The 21,574-nt window shown below is 37.4% G+C and overlaps 1 protein-coding gene across 3 annotated transcripts in view; it reads right to left on the reverse strand.

The window, feature by feature from the left end:
- Positions 1-251: 251 nt before the first annotated feature.
- The window catches only part of BTBD9 (BTB domain containing 9), a 116,123-nt gene continuing 94,800 nt past the window's right edge, over positions 252-21,574 (reverse strand). For all 3 annotated transcript variants that reach the window (XM_080341036.1, XM_080341038.1, XM_080341037.1), the window contains exons 11-12: positions 6,636-6,714; positions 252-1,872 (exon numbers count right to left, since the gene is read on the reverse strand). In XM_080341036.1, coding sequence (XP_080197162.1) covers positions 1,678-1,872; positions 6,636-6,714 — 274 coding nt within the window. In that variant the 3' untranslated portion in view covers positions 252-1,677. The remainder of the gene's footprint in view (positions 1,873-6,635; positions 6,715-21,574) is intronic.

Raw genomic sequence — 21,574 nt, forward strand, 5'->3', positions numbered from 1 at the left:
GCATCTCAGTAGCTCCAGCATGGATTACAACCAGGACAGAAAAGGTTTCTAGTTTTCAAAAGGGGGGAAAAAACCACAAATTTTTAGACCTATACCTAAAGAAGATCTTTGTGTCCCCAGTCGCTGGTCTCAATTCTTCCATGCCCAGGTCCTGGTCGGCAGCTGTGGCAGGTGTCACCAGCTGTGTGTAACGCAATGGGCACCCAAGGGTCCCACGTCAGTAGGGAGCAGTGGGAACGGAGGGGGCTGGATGCAAATGTCAGAACTCAACTGCAATTTGGCAATGAAAAATACTATGTCATTATTGATAAAGCCTAATCAATTTTATTTGAAACAAGAAAAAGGAAGAAGCTTTTCTCCTTTCAAGTTTCTACTGACACATTTGCTACCACTTGTATTTCTTCCTGGTTTTCACAAAACCAGTATCCAACAGGGAAATTCTTTCAAATTAAGGAGTATAATAAATTAACATACTATTTGCTATGTTGATATAATTCATTTTATAACTATAGTTACACAAGGGAAAACCATATTTATTCTACACTAGCGCTGTTTTCTTCTGACAAGGCTATTTGTTACCATAGGAAATCCCAAGTTCATAAAACTGGATAGCTGACATTTCCGATATAATATACTTTGTGAGGAGTAACAATGCTCCTAATTGATTTTGGCAGTTACATCAGCATTTTTCCTAATACAAAATCACTTTGTCCCATACTGAAAGACCAACAGGGGGCTCTTCCCAAAAGTCACAAGGATCTGCATCACCATCAGTGTGAAAACACTTAGAACAGGCAAAGTCGCAGGCAACGTAATCCGGACAGACACAGATGGATACTAAATTCTGTGACTGTAAAGTAAGAGCCAGATCTTTTACAATACAGTGTAAAAACATCCTATTTTATGAAGATTATGAGAAAAGTTTATGCACACACAGCCTTTGAATTTTTAGTTCCAGACTGTAAAACATTTTTTTCTTGGAAAAAAATAAGTATCTGCAAATTCTTCTTTGCATTAATTAATTAGTTTGCTGATATCATGAAGGCTTTTCTTGTCATCCCGCTGATGAATGATGGAATTTGCATCTCAGCAGGTAAACATGTTTGATACTTCCTTGATCTACTGCACAGCATTTGCTACAGCCAAAAATAACAGACAAATGGGAATACAGAGTCAAAACAATTTAGAAAACAGATTACTAGTTACAAAGGAATATGAAGGAAGAATAACTTGTAAAAATAACATATATTCTGGACTGATGTGTTCCATACACATTTTCTTTGCTAATGGAAGCCTTCAAGGAACAAATACTTATTTCATATGCCTTCCATTCCACTTGAGTAATTTTAGATTTCCACTGTAGCTCTGCCTTTTATTTTCTTCTGTTCTCCTTGCCTTGGTTAGATTAGAGAGGTAGAGTGTTAACAGGGTACTTGATGAAGATTGAAGATCTATTTTCTCCCCCCTCGGAGACCCGCCTGATTTGAACAAATGGAGGCAAGTGAAGCAGTCTCTTCATGTCCTTGGGAAAAGCCTTTTCCATTTCAGCATTTCCAGCTTTCAGACATGGTCCCCTTTGTTCACAGAGAAAAAGAAAGAAAAGGTGCCAGCACAAGAAGGTTCTGAATAATTTCATTTAACGTCAGCGGGGCTGCAAAAGCTCCCTTTCCATCTCCTTTACGGCTGGTGAGTGTGTGAACGTGAGGTGGATGCAGGAGGGGAATGCAGGGAACTAGTGCTTGCAGCTTGAACAGGGCGAGAAACAAGCTGCTGGCCACCGGTCCCCACCTCTGTTGTTGCCACCTCCTTGCTACTCTCATCCTTGTGGGTACTGTTCTGTGCTGGGCACTCAAAATGCACACAGTGAAACACCTGGAGAGAACAAAAAAGGAAGATAAAGGAAAATAATTCAGTGCTGGCAAAAGTATCATCAAAGTAAGATGAAGTCTATATGGAAGTATTCAGGCCAGATCAGTGCCAAAGCACTTCATCAAATTAGAATGTTTCACCACGAGGTCAGAAACATCTATCCATGGGCCATAAACAATATACAGTGATTCAAGAGAAGGCCTTCGAATTATACCAACCTTTACATATGGCACTAAAACTCAGGAAGATGGCTCCTCAAAGCAGATAGAGGTATCTGTAAATGATCTTTTCCCATGCCAAGTAGCATAAACATCTACTACATGCTATCAGATGACAACAGCAATCACATTAATTGTCTTAAACCTATCTTATGCTCTCATTACTTCCTTAACAGGCTGAATGTTCATACACACTAGAAACAAAATTTACATCATTACCAATATGATTCTATTTCAAGATTGCCCTCTGCTGTAATACCAATGGTAGCTCTACAGGCATATTCTGGGGTGTGTAGAAAGGCATTTAGAGTGCCCAAGGAGGGTGCTGCTTCATCAGACGAAATATTCCATTTCAAACAGTGATCATTTCCACATGTTTCAAACAATATCCAGAACCACTGTACAGGTGTCTGTATCTTAGAGTAAGAGAACCATCTGTTTAAGCATTTTTTCCTATTTATTTTCTACTTTACCTACTCTTCTACTCGTTCTTGCAGTGCCTGGGAGAAGGGCAAGGAATCCTTGAAATTTGTTACAAAACTTCTTCCCACATTATTTCTCAGTGCTACAAATTGCACAGCTTTGCCACATACTAAACAAATAAATCGTAAACAGATTTAAATTTTGCTATTTTCTCATGCATTGTAGCTTTATATCTAAAGCTTGAGTAATATTAAAACCTGAATTCTAGAATTATTGTTTTAACTTAATTTTGTATGCTTTTATGACATCTTCCATCCTTCTTGCAAGTAGATCACGTCTTTAAAGCTCTTTTCATAAACAAAGGTAATCTCTTATAATCTTAACTGCCCTTTCCCAGACCCTGTCAAGTTCATGTGGGCAAAATCAAATACCATAAACAAGACAAGAGTATACGATGTATTCATACAAGACTACAGAATATTGTATTTTCGATCCTTTCTTCAATACAACCGAAAATCCTGTTACTATTTTTTGCCCATCCCTGCTCAAGTGCACATTGAGCAGATGTCTGCAATGACATGTCTGTAAGAGTCCTGGGTCTTTTCTGAGGAGGCAGCTACTTTAATTCAACTTCTGACAGCATACATGAGATGAATAAAAAAATATTCACAGTCACTGTTTTTTTTTTAATCCCCGTTATATTTTCCTGTGCCTCTCAGTGGAAGAATTCTTGCAGCTTTTTATACAAATACATAGTGATGCATGTTTATATATCTATATATACACACACTCACATAAAGATGTATCACCATGCCTTTAGATATACACGTATGAACAGATAACAAATCCACACCTGTACCCACGCATGTACACATGTGCACAAAATGGTTTTTCTCTGCATTTCTTCTGGTGAAATTTTTTTCTAAAGTTGAACTATTTTCTACAGTGGCATGAATTCTCTCCATCTGTTACAGTGCTTGAGAAGCCAATTTTTACATTCAGCTACACTACCCGAGAAGCCCCTTTTATACTCATCCAGCTCCCATGTTTTTAAAGTAACAGCTATTGTCATTTTCCCAGTCACACATATGAGCATCGGGATTTGTAGGGAAGAACATTATGTCATCAGCACACCTCTGTAATACGCTGCTTTCTCTGAAAGGCAGCACAGTCTGCTGAGTGGGATGGAGGCCTCCAAGTCAGAAGACTCCATATATCTGCTGTATCCCACACCAATAGTGTTTCTCTTATTTAAAACTCCACAGAGTGATGGATGCTTTTGTAAAGCTAGTATGGATACCACTGAAATTTAGCTAACACTAGTCCAAAAGTCTGAAGTACCCAATTCTTAAATTGTTACTTTAATTGTTACTGATTTTTCATACTTAATTCTTAATGCCTAGCTCAGCATCTGGCACATTAACAAGCTCGTGAATTTATGACGTTATATTCAGTTACCCCGCCACTTCAACATACAGAGAATCCAGCTTGTGAAAGCAGCAGATGGCAGAGAAGCGCAACTGAGCTCATCTCCTTCATCCAATCGCCAAGTTATGTATTTCAGAACAGTATTACTAAAACAAATAACCTTGCATGTGTTTCTCTAAAAAGGCAGAGATGACAGTTCAGTATCATTCTCTGATCAATGGCATGTTATACGCCTCACGGATATTTTAAGAAAGGTCTGAGATACGAAGCAGGAAGGCCAAGTACATACACACCAGCACAGTAATTTGTAAGATAAAGCTCTCACATTAGCAAGCAGGTGTCCTTTCCAGGTCACTAATACTGAGGAGGAATAAAAAGATAAAATTTACACAGTAAAAGTACTGGGTGACCTGTATGACAAACATACGATGACAAGGACTAAGTAAAAATAATCCATGTCCTTATAAAAGTAGAATGTCTGGAAGCTCAAGAAAACAAAAAGTTACCTTTCTATCATGTTCTAACTTACCAAAAATACTCAAATGTCAAGTCAAAAATTCTGTGAACATCACATCTTTCAAAACTTGCAGAACATGGCAAAGGAAAACATGCATTTATAAGATGAAAAAATTCACAAAATGAAGACATTTTATGGGATTTTTTGCAATTCCAAAGATCAGCTCTTCCCTTTGAAAAGTACAGATTGTGCTTCAGAGTATGTGTTGGCAGAATAAGCAGCCAATATTTTTATACCTATTACAGTAAAACTCCTTGATGAGAATATCCTGCTGTTAGCATCTTTTGTTTAAAATAGGAATGGTTTGACATAAAATACAACCAGCTATGGGCAAAGAATTCTGGAAACTGCTTGCGTTCTTACTGAAGAGACTACTGAGACTCCAGAACAAACCCAGACTTTGGTTACACTGTTAGTCTTTAAATTGAAAGCATGACAAATACCTTGCTGCCTTCTCTGGAAAATGAAAATTTATTACAAAAATGTTACAGACCATCTGTTTAATATATGTCAAGCCAATGTAATTTAGTAATAAGTGCATGCTAATAATGTTCCTCCTTTAAAAGCTACAGGAGAAATAAATTTTTAAAAATAACATTGGGTACAGATTTTAAAGACAAAAGAAGAAGACCTAGAACAGTAGCAGGTGTTTATAGTTCCATTGAGCCACTACATGAATAACCTCAATTTTCATATGCTGATCTTCACTACAGTTATGCAGTGCTCCATATAAATAATTACACAGGGTATTAGATTCCTCAGAAATAGTAACCAATTTGAAATTAGAATGATGTTTAAAAGCTCCTTACTCTTCATGGCTTGAAGCTAACTGTAAGAATTAAAAGTTGGAGGTAATGTTTCTTGTAGGCTGATTTGCTAAGTTTATGCAATGCACCTCATTCTTTTTCAATAAAGAGAACGTACAGAGACTGGCACGAGAGGAAGCAAGACTGTCTGTAAGGATCAGTAATGGCAAAGGTCTTCGTGCTGCTACTATAATGCTGGAGGCAGCTTCTGACTTTGTATTTCTAAGAACTCACTGATTGAGGCTGAACTGAACACTGCAAGAGACAGCGCTTAGGAAAAAAACATTATATTCCCAGTTCAGTTGATTGGTCAGCTTCTTTCCAACTGTCTGCTGAGAACTAATGTTGACATCTGGCGGTGCATATGTTTGCAATAATTGCTCTAAAAGTGAACATAAACAATGCTATTTGACAATTCTTTCAGTGCTTATGAACGAGCAATCCCATATGCTAAATATGATCAGAAATCCCGACTCCTAATGCCATTAGGGTTGACAAGCTCTACTACAAATGCAATAGTGCTAACCGAAGTTCACTGTAAAGCGTGAAAGTACAATGTTTTGTGATTAACTAATTGTGTGGGATGTAAACATGCATGTATACACAGTGAAGCTTTTGGTGCCTCTTATGATCTCATCATATAAGGTCCTAAACTCAATGATTTACATATATTCCTAAATTCACATATTGTAAATGGTTTCACTAAAGTCAGCTGTAAAATCTACACTTCACAATTACAAAAGACAGATGCACAAGTAAACAAAAAGCAGATGATATTGCATTTGGTTGGTTAGGGCAAAATGTATTTTGTCTGTATAAAATGAACTGAAAAAACCTCTTGGTTTGGCCACTATTGATAAACTGATTTACCAGGTATGAAAATAAATTATAACATAATCTTATGCAAATAAGATTTTCTTATGAGGAATGAGATTTTTCTTATGTTTTATTCATTAAAAAGCTAAAACAAAGCTGATAAAACCAAGTAATCAGAGATTACACCCTTCTTGCGTGCACTAAAATGGTATTTTCATCCTTCATCAAAATAAGGAAAAATTTAAAACTAAACCCAATATGAATGTTTGATAACATTGTGTGAAGGTCAAAACCAGAAACAGTTTACTGTAATTTGTAAAAACCCCAAAATATCCCCCACAGTGATACTAGGCCTTCAACTCTAGAGGCTGTGAAGATGTTAATACAGTTCACAAATATTCAAGTAAGAAAGGCATTCATTCTTACTTCAAGGGACTGCCAGAGCAAAAAAAAAAATGAAGTATATTTTAGAAAGCACTATCAATTTCATTGTAAGATATGAAAAACTGTAGTATTGCATAATAATGAAAACTATATGTTTTATTAAAAGTTTCTTACCTCATTAGCTGTGTTGTGAGTTCCAACTATTCTGATGAAAGATGCAGGCTGTTTATCAAAAGTGATTGTTTGCCACGATCTACAAAGAAGTGCAAAAAGAAATACAAATATTAAACACTGTCACAACAGCTTGCAGCAGAATACACAGAGAATCCATTCAAGTGACAGTACATACTATTATCACTTAATAGGGCAAGTAGAGAAACACTTTACATCACCTGAATTTCCAGCACTCCTTGTTCATTTTTATTTTTAAGTGCCTTGACTCTGTTCATGTGTTTCCATACATACCTTATACTACTGTAATTTGTATGCAGGAATAATACTTAGACTATTGCTGAAAGTTAAGAAAATGGTAATAGAAAAAAAATAAAAAAAATAATCAAACAAAGTCTAAAATCCTTGACTAATATTAACTGTATTAGATAAACAAAAGATCAGATAAATAAAAGTAAATGCATCCACCTGTTAACTACTCATGAGAAATCATCAGAGCTCGGTTAAAGAAAATTACAGCTCTAGGAAAAAAACCCCATGAACAAACAAGCAACAACAAACCCCAAACAAAACAAAACCACACCACCCACACCCCAAAACCCCAAATGAACTCCTCCCACGTTAAGTGAAGCAGTGGAGGCAGGGGAGTCAAACTTCCCTTGTGTGCGCCAAGGTCCTTCCAGTAAATGACAGTGACATGGAGCATTCTTTGCAGTTCAGGTTGTGAGGATTTCCCCATCCTGACACAGAGGCAGTGGGGAGCACAGACCTCCCCCCAGAGCTGGAGTATAACTTTTGGGCTAGACTGAGACGGCAGAGATAGATCAGGACCACTATAATTGTCCTGCCTTATTCATGCTCTTCTGATCTGGGTGAGGCACGACATCCCAAGTAGCGTAATGAGCAGCAGATAAATGACCCCAATTCTGATCGTACCTTTGTACTTACAGACACAATGACAATAAAACAGACAAAACAAAAAAAGAATAATAGGAACTAGCGGTTTCAGTTCTATTCCAGTCTCCCACTACACTAGATTAGTACTTAATTATTTTTTTATTCATAAAACATGAAAGCTAGATAGAGAACTTAACTTTTTAGCAAAACTAGACTATTACAGAAGGCTTCAGCAATAAAATATAGTTGAGAATAACTTGATTAACTCACTACAGAAGAAAATCATTGGGTAATTTTCCTGAGTGTGTTCAGAATACTTTTAGAAGAGTTCATGTAAGAAATGAGGGACCAAAGCAAAGCTGGAATAAAACACCAGTGGCCACATGTAGACTGCCCCAAAGCCCGGCAGTATGAACAGCCTGACTGCTGACTATTTGTCAGACATCTGAATTTCCCCGTAGTAGGAAAACCTCTTTGTCACAATCATAGCATTTCTGGGTTTAATTCAGTTGACTATTACTTTTATCACTGCTGTCAGGTTATATTTGCTTAAAGAAGATTATGAGCCCAATCAAGACCTAATTTCAAGTAGTTTACTGGTATTACTGCATGAAGTAATGGATGTAATTAGAGTTACTCATCATAATAGAAAGGTGAGGTCTGTGTCAGGTCTCAGAGGCACAGCAGTTATGTATCTAATGACACGGTTTATTTATATCCCTTATGTGGCTACGTCCTCCTTATTTGAGGAAACAGACTGAGCTCTAAATCTCTAAATAAAATATAAAAGGAGAACAGACTATTTTGTTGACTGTCTCGAGATCTGAAAGATTGCTGTGATCTAAACATTTTTTCTCTACATTGGAGAACAATTCTTCTTGAGTTTCCTTCTCATATTACTCTAGTACAGCCAGTCAGTTAATCTTCATGGGCAAACATAAATTGTTACCTTGAAATACAGAGTCCCAAAGATGAGTGGCTGGGATGATTAGACAACTGCAACACTACTTCTCATAACAAAGCATTGCCACAGTTTGCATTATGCATATACTCTTACATTTACACACATGCACTTTTATGCAAGGAAGAGTAACGATGTAAAAATCAGATTTCCCCATTTAGTGATTTGGTAAATATTCTAAAGCTATGATATTCTAAATAGAAGAGTTCAAAATCCTAAAGAAGCTGTTAAGAATAGCCTATGCCTTCCTAACCTCTAAGGGAGAGTTTATGTTCTGTGCCAAGAAAATAGGTTAATTAGGGATCATAGAATAGAATATACATGGGTCTGTGTTTATAGTACTTCCGAGCACTGGTCATATGCACACTTCAGGAGTGTGTATATGCAGATTTTCCAAAGATGGCAGTAAATGCTGCTGTATGTCATATGAAGCTGATGCATTTTTCAGGAATACAGCTGAAGAGTGTGACAAGGTATTAAGAGAGGCTGAGAAGAAGGCCTCTGAAGATCCTTTTTACAACCCATGTCTAGATCAGATCCTCCAGGAAGCTCCTAAGCTCTTCCATTTTCCACTGCATTACAAGTCCTTACTTTCTGCTACAATGCTGTTATTAGGATTGGATTATAATTACCCTTTTAATAATATTAAAACATGATAGAAAATAATAAAAAAAAGTCATTGAGGATGTGAGACTTGAAGGGAAAAAGGGTTTTCAATAAATTTGGCCCTTAGAATATTTACTGTTTTGTGTCCATTTTCTTCCTTTCCCATTAGAAAAAGAAAGTAAAAATGACAGACAATTTGTAGAAATGTTATTAAAATCCAAGTTATTAAAATTCAAGAATATTGCCACTGGAGAATTAGTACTTGATAGGATAATGAGAAAATTAGGTCTCTCAGTTTATTTCCTTAGCAAAAAAAGAAAAAAAAAGAGTAGAAAACAACCCAACTGGACTTGGAAAAAATCATTTGAAATACGAAAGGCAAACCTTCTTCACTAGAAAATGGCACTGATTCTGACTGTAACAATACATTTGAGAACATCAATGTACACAAAGCAATACCTTTCCACTACAGATATAATTATGCAGAAAAGAAGTAATACATGCAGTGTAACTATACCCATATATGGGAAGAGAGATTACTGGCATTTCTGCCCTCTTTTTGCATTTTTTGCTGATATAACAAATTCAGTAAGACTTTTATTTATTTATGTATCAAGCCATAACAATTGTTCAGTGGTGTTCCTTGATTAAAGACGTCACAAGTAAGCCTTATGTTTCTTTTTAATCATCCTCTTTTACTATTAGTTATTCCTTCTGGTGCTAGAGATTGGAAGGGACCTCAAAACATCATCTGGTCCAATCCCCCTGCTGGAGCAGGAACACCCAGATGAGGTTACACAGGAAGGTGTCCAGGCCAGTTTGAATGTCTCCAGAGAAGGAGACTCCAAAACTTCCCTGTATAGCCTGTTCCAGTGTCTGTCACCCTCACTGAGAAGTAGTTTCTCCTCATGTTTAAGTGGAACCTCCTGTGTTCCAGTTTGAACCCATTACCCCTTGTCTTATCATTGGTTGTCACCAAGAAGAGCCTGGCTCCATCCTTCTGACACTCGCCCTGTACATACTTATAAACATTAATGAGATCGCCCCTCAGTCTCCTCCAAGCTAAAGAGACGCAGCTCCCTCAGCCTTTCCCCATAAGGGAGATGTTCCACTCCCTTAATCATCTTTGTTGCCCTGCGCTGGACTCTCTCCAGCAGTTCCCTGTCCTTCTGGAACTGAGGGGCCCAGAACTGGCCACAATATTCCAGGTGTGGTCTCACCAGGGCAGAGTAGAGCGGAAGGAGACCCTCTCTCGACCTACTAACCACCCCCCTTGTAATACACTCCAGGATGCCATTGGCCTTCCTGGCCACAAGGGCACAGTGCTGGCTCATGGTCATCCTGCTGTCCACCAGGACCCCCAGGTCCCCTTCCCCTTCACTGCTCTCTAATAGGTCATTCCCCAATTTATACTGGAACCTGGGGTTGTTCCTGCCCAGATGCAAGACGCTACACTTGCCCTTGTTATATTTCATTTAATTTTTCCCTGCCCAACTCTCCAGCCTGTCCAGGTCTCTGGATGGCAGCACAGCCTTCTGGCATGTCAGCCACTCCTCCCAGCTTGGTGTCATCAGCAAACTTGCTGATAGTACACTCTATTCCCTCATCCAAGTCATTGATGAATATATTGAATAATACAGGCCCCAGTATTGACCCTTGAGGCACTCCACTAGATACAGGCCTCCAACTAGAATCCACCCCATTGACCATGACTCTCTGGCTTCTTTCCTTCAGCCAGTTTGCAGTCCACCTCACTACATGATCATCCAGACCGCACTCCCACAGTTTAGCAGTGGATGCTGTGGGAGATGGTGTCAAATGCTTTACTGAAATCAAGACAGAACACATCCACTGCTTCACCATCATCTATCCACGTGGTTATGTCTTCATAACCACCTGGTTATGTCTTCATTTCAGTTTCTCTGTAGAAATTTTACTTATCAAATTATTTTTTAGTCATGACATTTGTGTACTTGTGCCATTTACTTATTTTATACTTTCCTCACATGAGCTAGTGCTTCTAACTTCAAAATTGCTTTTGATGATCTTTACGAAAATTTCCTCCATAGCTCTGGTATTGATTCATATACAAGTCACTGTATTCCAGGAAAAGGAGCATTAAAACATATCAAAAGCACCTCATTTTTGGTCTGGGATTAGATACTTCTGTGTAATAGATGTCACTACTTCACCTTTACTCCCCATATGCCAGGCAAACAAATCTTTCAAGCTGGTGGCAATGCTTCCACCTTCTTTACTCAGGACCCGGTCTTGAAGAAGCTATCAGAACTTGCTTCTCCCATAAACTGACATTGCTGTCTTTGGCCTTTCTGTATCTCTGTACTCCTCATTAGTGACCCTGTAAGAAAGTGATTTTTCAGGCTTTAGCTTTTCCAAATATTCAGGAAGTGTTGTTCTTTTTCCTGCTTTCAAACTTGTCTTGCTGGTTGATTCATTTTAGATTTGCTGTTCAATGTGCAGCAGTCCAGGTCCCCACTTTCACAACAGAAATATTAGTAATCACTACCTCAAGCTGAGGTGTACATCTCTAAGAGAAGACTCAAGACTAGCAGTCTACTCAGATTTATACCAGGGCCCTCAAGCTGAAATGCAGCACTACAAGTTGTTTGGCTAGCAAAGGTCCCCTGATACCACGGCCCCATTTTCCAAAAGAAATTAGCCTTGTTACAGTCCTACGCTGTTTTATTTAACACTCTACATCTCACCTCAGTCACCCAACTCCTAACTCTCTTGTTCTGCCTGGCACCCCTAAGGAGATGCAGTAATTGATGATTAGCATTCCAAAGCCATGCTTGCATCCTGTGAGCCTGTCATATTTAATTACATTTTAACTATATTCGTCTTCTATAATAGCCTGAACATAATTTAGATAATTATCTTTTGCTCTCTTATTCTCTGACTCTGCCTGTCTCACTTGGAGCTCCTTGCAATAAAAATCACTTTTGCTGCTCAAACATATAAACAGACTCTTGGGCCAAGTGCTTTCATCGCTCTGATAGCAACAGCTGTCACTGACAACTCAATGGCTTTTGTGCATCCCGCAATCTCTTCACCATGTTCTATTCAGAGGAAGAAGAAAATAATTAGAAACCCCTCCACTTCCCTGTTTCTTCCCATCTTTTTCTTTATTAGGCTATTGCAAGAAGAATGCAGGAAATACTGATGACCAGGTAAATTATAACGATAGCTTGCTATTGCTTAAGCTATCTATAGCTCCAAAACAGCAATTCACCTCTTAAAGAATTTAATGGCTTTTCTCAGCATTTGGAATCCTGGCTTAGTTATTTCTATGAAAAGCTGCTTTCTGAAGATTTATTACATATAATGGGATATAAATAGTGACCCTTCCCTGTTATTTCCTTCTCTTCTAGAAGGAAGAAATTAAGAAAGAAGTGGGAGCTTATCTTTTGTTGGGATTTTCTAATGAGCCACTGGCACTACAGAAAGCTACCACACTGTGGGATCACCTGAGCCGCGCTAAAACCACATCCAGGCCAAAAATGTAGGATGAAAGAGAAAACTGTTACACGTAACTAACATTCATCAAGCTGTAATAACCATTATCATATTTGCATCACAGCTTGCTTTAGGCTAAGCATGTACATTTTGTGCGTGCATGTTGTGTCTCCTCACTTTCCAAGGTGACGTACAACCTCCATGTTTTGCTCCTCACTCCAAGAAGAAAAGCAAAGTCAAGTTGGGAACAAATGTGAAAATGAACAACACACCCTGAAAAAGGTCAGTTACCAGCAACTGACCTCTATTTTGCTTTCTAATGCTTGTCCACATATGCCCCCTTCTATATTAAGTGGCACAAAATTTCTTGGCTTATTTGGATGTGGACGTTCTCAATTGTGACTACGTATTTTTTTAATGAGATGCAGCATTCATTATGATGGAATAGTGAGGAGATATTTGTAAAAGAGAAGACAGGAAAAGGAAAGAAGAGTTGTGCTGTCTTTCCATACATCAGTCTGATGTAAACAAGACAGCAAGTATCCAGCATGTGATACTGTCAAAAAATTGCACGTGCACATAAGCAAGTCAAATGAGACGCAAGAAGTACTGTAGTTATGCCCTGCATACGTGTTACACCCATTGCTTTATCAGTGAATGCCATACTAACCTCTGCTATGGAGTACCTACAAAATAAACATAGAAGTGTGCACTAAGAATGCTGTATATTATTGTTATACAGACATTTTTCTTTATAAAATACCCAAAAGGTCTACAGCTATCTAATAAATTGCCTATAAAAATCTCATGTTTTCCAGCATAACAGTGCTAAACAATACAGTGAATAAATGCTCCCTCTCCCTGTTAAAACTGTAATTTAACATACTAATTCAGAGTGTCAGGCCCATAAAGCACAGAAGTCAGACTGGGCAGTTGGCTCAGCCACCCTCTTTCCATCCAACCTCCCAAGCCACTGAGGAGGAGACAAAGCATGAGAAACAAAATATTGTGAGAAATCAAAGCTCATCCACATTTTGTTTTTAAATTAAAGACAAATGAAGTACAGTTCTATCCTTGGTCTACCTCAATTAAAAACTGCGACCTAAAACAGAGTGTCCATCTATTCTGCTGTTCCCAGGACAGCACTCTCTCTGAAGGCGGCCCATCAAACGTGGTCCTTCTAAGGAAGGAAGGAAGGTGCAAGCTACAAGTACCAGCCTTCTCTCCACAGCTTTCAGAGGCAAAACTCATCTAATCTTGGTTATATTTATGCTATAGTCCATTGATGAGATAGGAAATATAATTTATCCAGTGTATCAAGTAAAACAAAACTAAACTAAACTAAACAACACACCAAAAAGGATTTAAAGTACTAATGGCAGAAGTAATAAAAATGGCAAAGAGAAATATGAGAGTCTAGAATAAAGCTGAGAACAATAAATACTAAAAATCATCTGTCACAGTATTTGTTACATAATGGCTTTATATCTTGACATGTAAAGATCCGTATTCCCACCTTTTGGGAAAACTCTCCTCAGAAGTGTTTATGCTAAATATACTTCCTATAAGGAACACACAATTCTGAAAGCATCTGAACAAAATTTGTAGTTATTTCTGCCCTAAGATTGGTCCCTCCCATCAACCCAAAGAAAATATCTTTCCTCTATAAGAACACTTTACTAAACTGCTATAAACACTTTATTGCATATGATTTATTGTAGAAACCAAATGTGGGCTTGACAAAGGAGACCTATTAGAATAAAAATTCTGTCATGAAATAGATTTAATGAAGTCTGTGCCAACTTTCTGACATCCCTAGAAAGCTTCTAATGTAAAAGACTCCTCAGAGTAACCCCTACTTTGACAGCTTCAGTGCTGACATTTTTGCTGGTTTAGAAAAAATATTACATAAAGGAAATGTTAAAATATATTAAAATTGAGCAATGGTAAAACTGCATGCAGTAATTATTTATCTAAATAAATGTAGCAATCAATTTTCAAATATATTCACATGCCAATGTAGGCAACCAGTAGCATCTTTATACTGCATAAGCTGTGTATTCATATAATTCAGCTTGCTCAAACATTTTTTTAAATTTTGACAGGTTGTCTTCCTGTACTTCCAGAAATATAGTTTGTATTTTAAAATCTTACAGAAAACAAAATTATTAGCAATTTGCTGGCAACTGTCTGGCAGAGCACTATAGGCCAAATTTCTATGCCACAGCAAGACTTTTGCATATGGCATCTATGCACACATCCTTGGGGGATGGCAGTAGTGGCAGACGAAGGCTGTGAACTTGAGTAACTTGACCTGTGAGTTCATCTTCCCTACTTTTGTGTACATCAGAGCACATATGCAGAAGAGAGATTCGCACAATCCTAGAGGCTGAATCGGTTTTGTTGTGCTTACTGACTACCAATAGTTATTGGTCCTGATGTCCACCTAGATAGCAAAGATATGAAAAGCCATACAACACATTAGCACACCCAGTACTACAACTAGTGTGATGCTTTTAACTTTGAAGACTTCTCCACCCCATAATCCTACAACACATTGTAAGCTATTTTTATTACATAACTTTTCATACCAAAGGAACACTTGATTACTAGCATATATATAAACAATATTTTTAGAGATACAAGAAAGAGCTATGCTCCCTATTAATCAGTTCCTTTGTAGCGTGTAGACTATCACTGTATTTATCACACTTCTCTCTTACATTCCCTTGGGTGTGATTTCATGGCCCACTCAAAAACTTCACATTTACAGCAACCACCCTTCTATTACTGTCGATAACATCTAATTGACATGTCAAACCTCCAAGGAATACAGTAAATTGAACCACAGCATCCAAAAAGAATAAAACCGTGAAAAAAAAGTAGATCAGCATGTGCCTCCTCATAACAGTAATACAAGCAACCTGAGGTTTGTTAATGGAAGGGAGGAAAACTGTAACCCTTTCTATTTCTGCCACACTGTACTATCTATTAACCTCAAGGTCAGAAAACAAAGCCTTGTGAACTAGGACTGAAACTTGAGCAGCAAAAAACCTGAACTCACATCCATAACTTCAGCAATTTTAGACATAAGACTGAAGTGAACTGAGACAAAAATAACGCATACAACTTCTGCGTCTGTTACCATTTATAGAACAGAAAAAACGCAGATCCTCTCCCAACACTTCCTGCTAAACTGAATTTTAGTATTTAATTCATAACTCTGTGCCTTAAAAATTCATACAAAAAGAACTGGGTAAAATTCACAAATATAATTTTAAAAACAGAGGAAGGTGATTTGTGACGAAAGAGCACAAAATACAGTCAGGCAAAACTTGTGTAAGTAATGAACAAGGTAAGAGGAAAAAGACAGAATGACTATAATTATGTAGTTGATGTACATGAAATCCTTTAAGAAAGAAAAATAGATTTACAGGGATACAAGACAAATAATGGAATGAAATTGGGTAATATGATGTTCAGTACTGGTATCAAGAAAAAATTCTTATTGTGGGAACTCAGTGTGATAGAAAAGCAAAGAACACAATGGAAGCACCATCCCTGCAAGTATATGAAACAAACGGACAGAGCATTATTCTAAAAAATACACCACATACCACATAGTGCAGAAATCCCCAAAGGATGAAGCTAAAGATAAAATAATGATTCCATTTTGTGATTTACTGATATAATCTGCCCTGGTAAAAACATTACTGTAAATAAATCAGTGATGTTTTCTTGCCTCTCCTCTCAGTAACGTGCATGAAGAAGAGCTGAAAACATGCCAGCCACATAGCAAAACGGAGCGAAGCAAAGCTGCAATGCATGTGGAAATAGTGTACGACAAGACATCCAAGGGACGCTGAGACACTGCAGTTTGCAAGACCTTGCTGCTCTGTTCAAGGCTCGTTTGAAAGATCCATGTGTATTTGCGGCTGAAAAGCAACCACAAGGAACCGAAGGTAGAAGGAGAAAAAAGACAAACTAAGAATTTGAAAACCTTTCTGTAATCCTGAACCACAGTTAAGAAACATGACTTAAAAGTAGCTGGATCTTTCTTAAGTCAAACTAGACTCCATTAAAAAAAAAAAAAGCTCGCAAATGAGATGTTAGATGCAGTTTCCACACTTCTGAGAGACTCCTAACGCTCTGTAATGGAATACAACTCTGGTTTCTCTCTGTGAAATCTTAATTCTTCATGCTTAATAAGGCAAGTCTGTGAAGCTGGATCTTCTTTCTTCTTTTGCCTTATTAGAATCTTTCAAAATGTGGGCATATAAACACAAGGAAAAATATGTACTTGAATGCCTCTATCGTTCAAGGCTTTTAAGCTCAATAATTACACAAAATGACCCTTTATATCTGTCTGACTTGCTCCAGCAGGCATTACTAGCAGCATAATGAACAGATTAATAAGAACCCTCAGTTTATTTTTGTCAAGTGAGACTTGAAATTGAACTTAACTATGTAGCAATTTCCCAGACATCTTACTTGAATATATTTCATCTTTGTATTGTACGAATGTGGCCACACTAAGTTCGGCAATTCTGGAAGAGGCATTCACAGAGTTGCTGTGAAATTTGCTTCACGTAAAATACAATGAAGCGTGGTTGAAATACAGTGTTTGACAGAAGGGGTACAAGAACAGTTTTGCTGTGAAATTAACTTCATGTAAAACAGGATGAAATGAGGTCAAAATACCCTGTTTGACATTGCAGGTACAAGAGCGCTTCCTTTTATCCTGTTCCATGCCACCACTTGGGAGCTCAGGCGTGAGACAGAATTAAAGATTATACAAAAATTAGGAAAAATGTTATTTTTGTCATTCTAGGTATGACAGGACAGTAGATGCATGCAATACTGATAGGAAGGAACAGAGAAAGCAATGTGAGCATACAGGCAGTTGTAAAGGCAAGAGGGCTGAGAAATGTTCAAGATATTTTATTATGAGATAAAACAGTCTTAGTGGTTAAGGAAAAGAACGATGGATTAAAACGGACGTGATGGAATTCTAGAGACAGGATCATAGAGTGAACTACATATGAGTATGTAACGTGCCACATGCCGTTACGAGGAAAGGTATTCACACACTTCAAATATTATCTTTATAGTGAAAGATATAATCTCATCATGATAGAGATTATCCTCTTTCACAAAAGGATACCCAGAAAAAAAAGAAATCCAGAATTGAGTTTGCCACTAACTTTGTGTAAAGTATCTTCTCACTTGAAGTCCTTAGCCAACATGGAAAACACTCTTGTGTACATCTGAAAAGTGGTTTAGAACTGTTAAGTGCATGACCCAGATCTCTCTAGGTGTTCTTTACCTGTGATTTATTACCAAAGGAAACACAGCAGTGCCTGAAAACTGCAAATGCACATAGTATTATCATAGGATAGAAATATGAAACACTGGACAAGAGCAATAAGCCTCAAAGTGAAAAACTATTCTTGAAAAATCAATCAGAAGACAGTTAATAAATTTTGTTAATGAATCTCACATCCATATCCCAAAGGGCTTTTCATGTGAAAGTACTAATTACATTCATACAAAAACTATAGGAAAAAAACCTGAGGGGAACTCAGCTGAGAATTTAGGGTTTGAAATAGCTATTACATAATAAAAAGATAATAAGCAATGGAAACATGAAATTAAGTTTGGAAGTGTTTAAACATTTATCATAACAGCCTTGTACTCTGAATAAGAAACAATGAGCCCAGGAGGGGAAAAAAAAATAAAATAAAAGATCCAATACACTATAAACCTTCTGAAAATGAAGTCCACTCCACAAGAAAATAATAAAACTGCCCCAAACCAACTATATAGACAGTTGATACCAACTGCCTTAGAACTGCGCATCAATAAACAATATTCACTGTCTCCCAGATTCTATCAGAGTTTCAGACTGTTTTTTCCTACTGGGGAATCAAATATGGTATGTCCGCTGCCAATGGATTAGGTCCATTTCATAATAACTACACAAGAGAACTTTAAAGAACGATACTGAGTTGATAACTGTCATGGTAGCTTGCTTCATATTTGTCTTCACGGGGCTTATTTTATCAAAAATGTCATTAACTCTGAGGTCTGACTCCTTCTGGCCTTCAGTATCTTCTGTTTTTTATTTGACTTTCAGACTCTTTGCTGGTGAATTCTTCTAACAAGTGCAGGTCCCTATTGTTCGACACTAACATGCTCAAGCCCACTTATTATCAATGTTTTAAAAAACAGGATGGAACATGACTGTTTTTCATTACTGTCACACTGTGTAGAGAAAAACAGCTTATTGTGGAGAAGAAAAAAAAAAAATAGCTTCCATAGAGCACTTGAAAATTGACAATTACACAACCAGTCTGCATTAATTGGCTCTCACTTAGGGAAAGTAAGCAAGCTTCCCCTGTGAAGATAACAGACATCCAGTTTCTGTCTTCAGCCTTTTGAAACTGGGAGAAGAGAAGGTTCAGATTAGCCTGACAGTTCCTGGCTTTGAGCACTGAATTACTAATTTACACAAAATGCTACATTAAAAATACCATTAAAACAACCCAAAGCAGCATACTGATGGTTTAAAGGGGAAATTCATGCTTCAGTAGACTGCCAAAACCAATATATGCTATTTAAAAATAATCTGATTTTATTTCTCATAGTTTTGTTTGCCACTCACTGATCACCAAAGGTGTCTGAGGTCTGTGTTTGCCACCTTTTTGGTCCATCTTTATGCCCTTGTTCCACAGAATCAGCAAAATGACTCTGAGACCTCACAGGAAACTTACGAGACAAGACACTCATGACTTTCACAAAGGATTGTAACTCCCCTGAAGGTGTGTGGAGACAGAAAGCCAGGCAGCAACTGGCAAAGGAAACAACTCCTATCCACAGCTCTTCGAAGACAGGAAAGTGAATAGAGAATATTACTAGAAAAGCAAATTTTCTCATTGCAAGTATTCTGTTTCTTCAAATGTGGGCCTCTGTGAAATTCTCCTGAGTTTTAACTCCATCCACTTTCATTTGCTACAGCAGCATATCCCACGTGGAAAAGCAAACCAGTTCTTTTCCTGGAGTCAACCACAGTATATGAAACACAGAACTAATGCCAGAAAGGGCAAATGCAGGATTTCAACCTTATCAACCACATAGACTACACTCATATATTAAAAATTTCAAACAGAAAAATACATATTTTGGAGTATACTTTTTGGAAAGAATTCATATTCCAGCCTCACACAAATAAGTGTATAATGATTCTTAGCTGACTGTTGCTCTGAGAGTTGCTTGTAGTCAAACAGGCAATCCTGGTCTGAGGCAAGGACATACCTGCTTCTCATTTTCTTTAAACAAAGACACATAAGGCAAAGTGATGACAATTTTCATAGCAACGTAAGATTAGTCCTTTTTGGGCTGGGATGTCCATGTATTCACTAAGAAAATTAGGATGTGGCTGAGACAAAAAACAATTATAAACTTTGATCACATTAGCAGAAGATTTGTTTTGTTTCTTCCAGGTGAAAGAGGAGATGCGGCATTCAGAAACATGCAGAGAAGGAAGAGATGAGGGGGCTGCTGCTTCCACCCTGTTGTGCTGTAACTTGGTTAAGGCAAATTCCTGAGCACAGGAATCTTTAACTGTCTGCCCAAACCTGATGGTGAGTCAAACCCAGCCACACAGCACGAGTTTGATTCTTGCTTTTTCCTTGGGGAGTGCCTGAATCACTCAACCAAACTGCATTTAGAAGCAGATTTCTCTTTGTTGGAGCTGTTTGCCCCAAATACCAAGGTATTAATGGTAAGGGGAAGCACAGAGACGGGAAAAACAAACATTTTTTGCATCTAGCAGGAGTATCTTTACCATTACAGTATGATAGTAAACCAGGTAAACTGCATCACCTCTGCTTTACTACAGCATCTGTTAATTCTGGTTAAAATCCAACTCTTCTGTTTGTTTTTGTTGTTAAAATTACATGCAGTTAAAATAACTTGTTTGTTTTTCTCGGGGAAAAAAAATCCATATGTTTTCAATTTGGTTCAAGATGTCTTTTTTAAAGGGATTTTTTTATTTTACAGAAATTAAACCAAAAAGTCAGTTCTGCACATTCCTACCAGTGACTAATTCAATTTTCTCTTATTCATTAAGATGTCTCCTTCACCATATCGAGATCTGGCCCAAAAATTTTTAAGTGAGGGCCTTCATTCAGAGCATGATATCTCTTCCATTCTACATTCAACTATTTTTGAGCACTAAGAATATGCTTTTTTTGTGGTCACACTACCACATTTCAATAATTCTCCGTAAAATGAAAAGTGGTCTAGCTCTGACTGTATGTACTGATGATAGTCTCTATTTTGCAAAAACAGTCCTAACATTAACAGCATTTGTCATTTATACAGTATTTTATATAGTTGTTTTATATGTTAATATATAGAAACAGTTTAATATATAACTTATAAATACACATTATATATTTATTTTCTATATTATACATATACTTATTTGTATAGTATTTGGAGTTATCAACCTTTCATTACAATGAAAGTAATTTTTGACCTGAAGTCACTTGGGCATTTCTGCAAATTCCACTGGAAAATAAAATGAAACATATTTAAAGGGTTTTCTTCTCTGTGGTGGGATGATTGAAAAAGTCCAATTTGCTGCTCATAAAGGCCAAGAGATTTAAATGTAATAGGAAAAAATGCTGTCAAATGCAGAGATATCACTTGAAAATTGAGGGGGGTATATAGGGGCCCACAAACCTCTCAACTTAGTCACAGATGATATAGTATTTAAATGTAACTGCAGAGGCTAGGAAGAAAAAATGCAATTCTCTAATCCATATGAAAATGGTTCCTGCAGCCATGGCTTTGAGAACCTCCAGAACACCTACATTTTGAATCATGATCTTGAAGTAGAAGCAGCAGCTATCTTTATTTCAGAGACGCATCTATACTTGCCTAAGGTTAAGGCTTTAAAAAACATGTGGTTTGAACATGGTGAGTAGATACTTGA

Source organism: Nesoenas mayeri (assembly GCF_963082525.1).
Source record: "Nesoenas mayeri genome assembly, chromosome: 3".
NCBI classification, from domain to species: Eukaryota; Metazoa; Chordata; class Aves; order Columbiformes; family Columbidae; genus Nesoenas; species Nesoenas mayeri.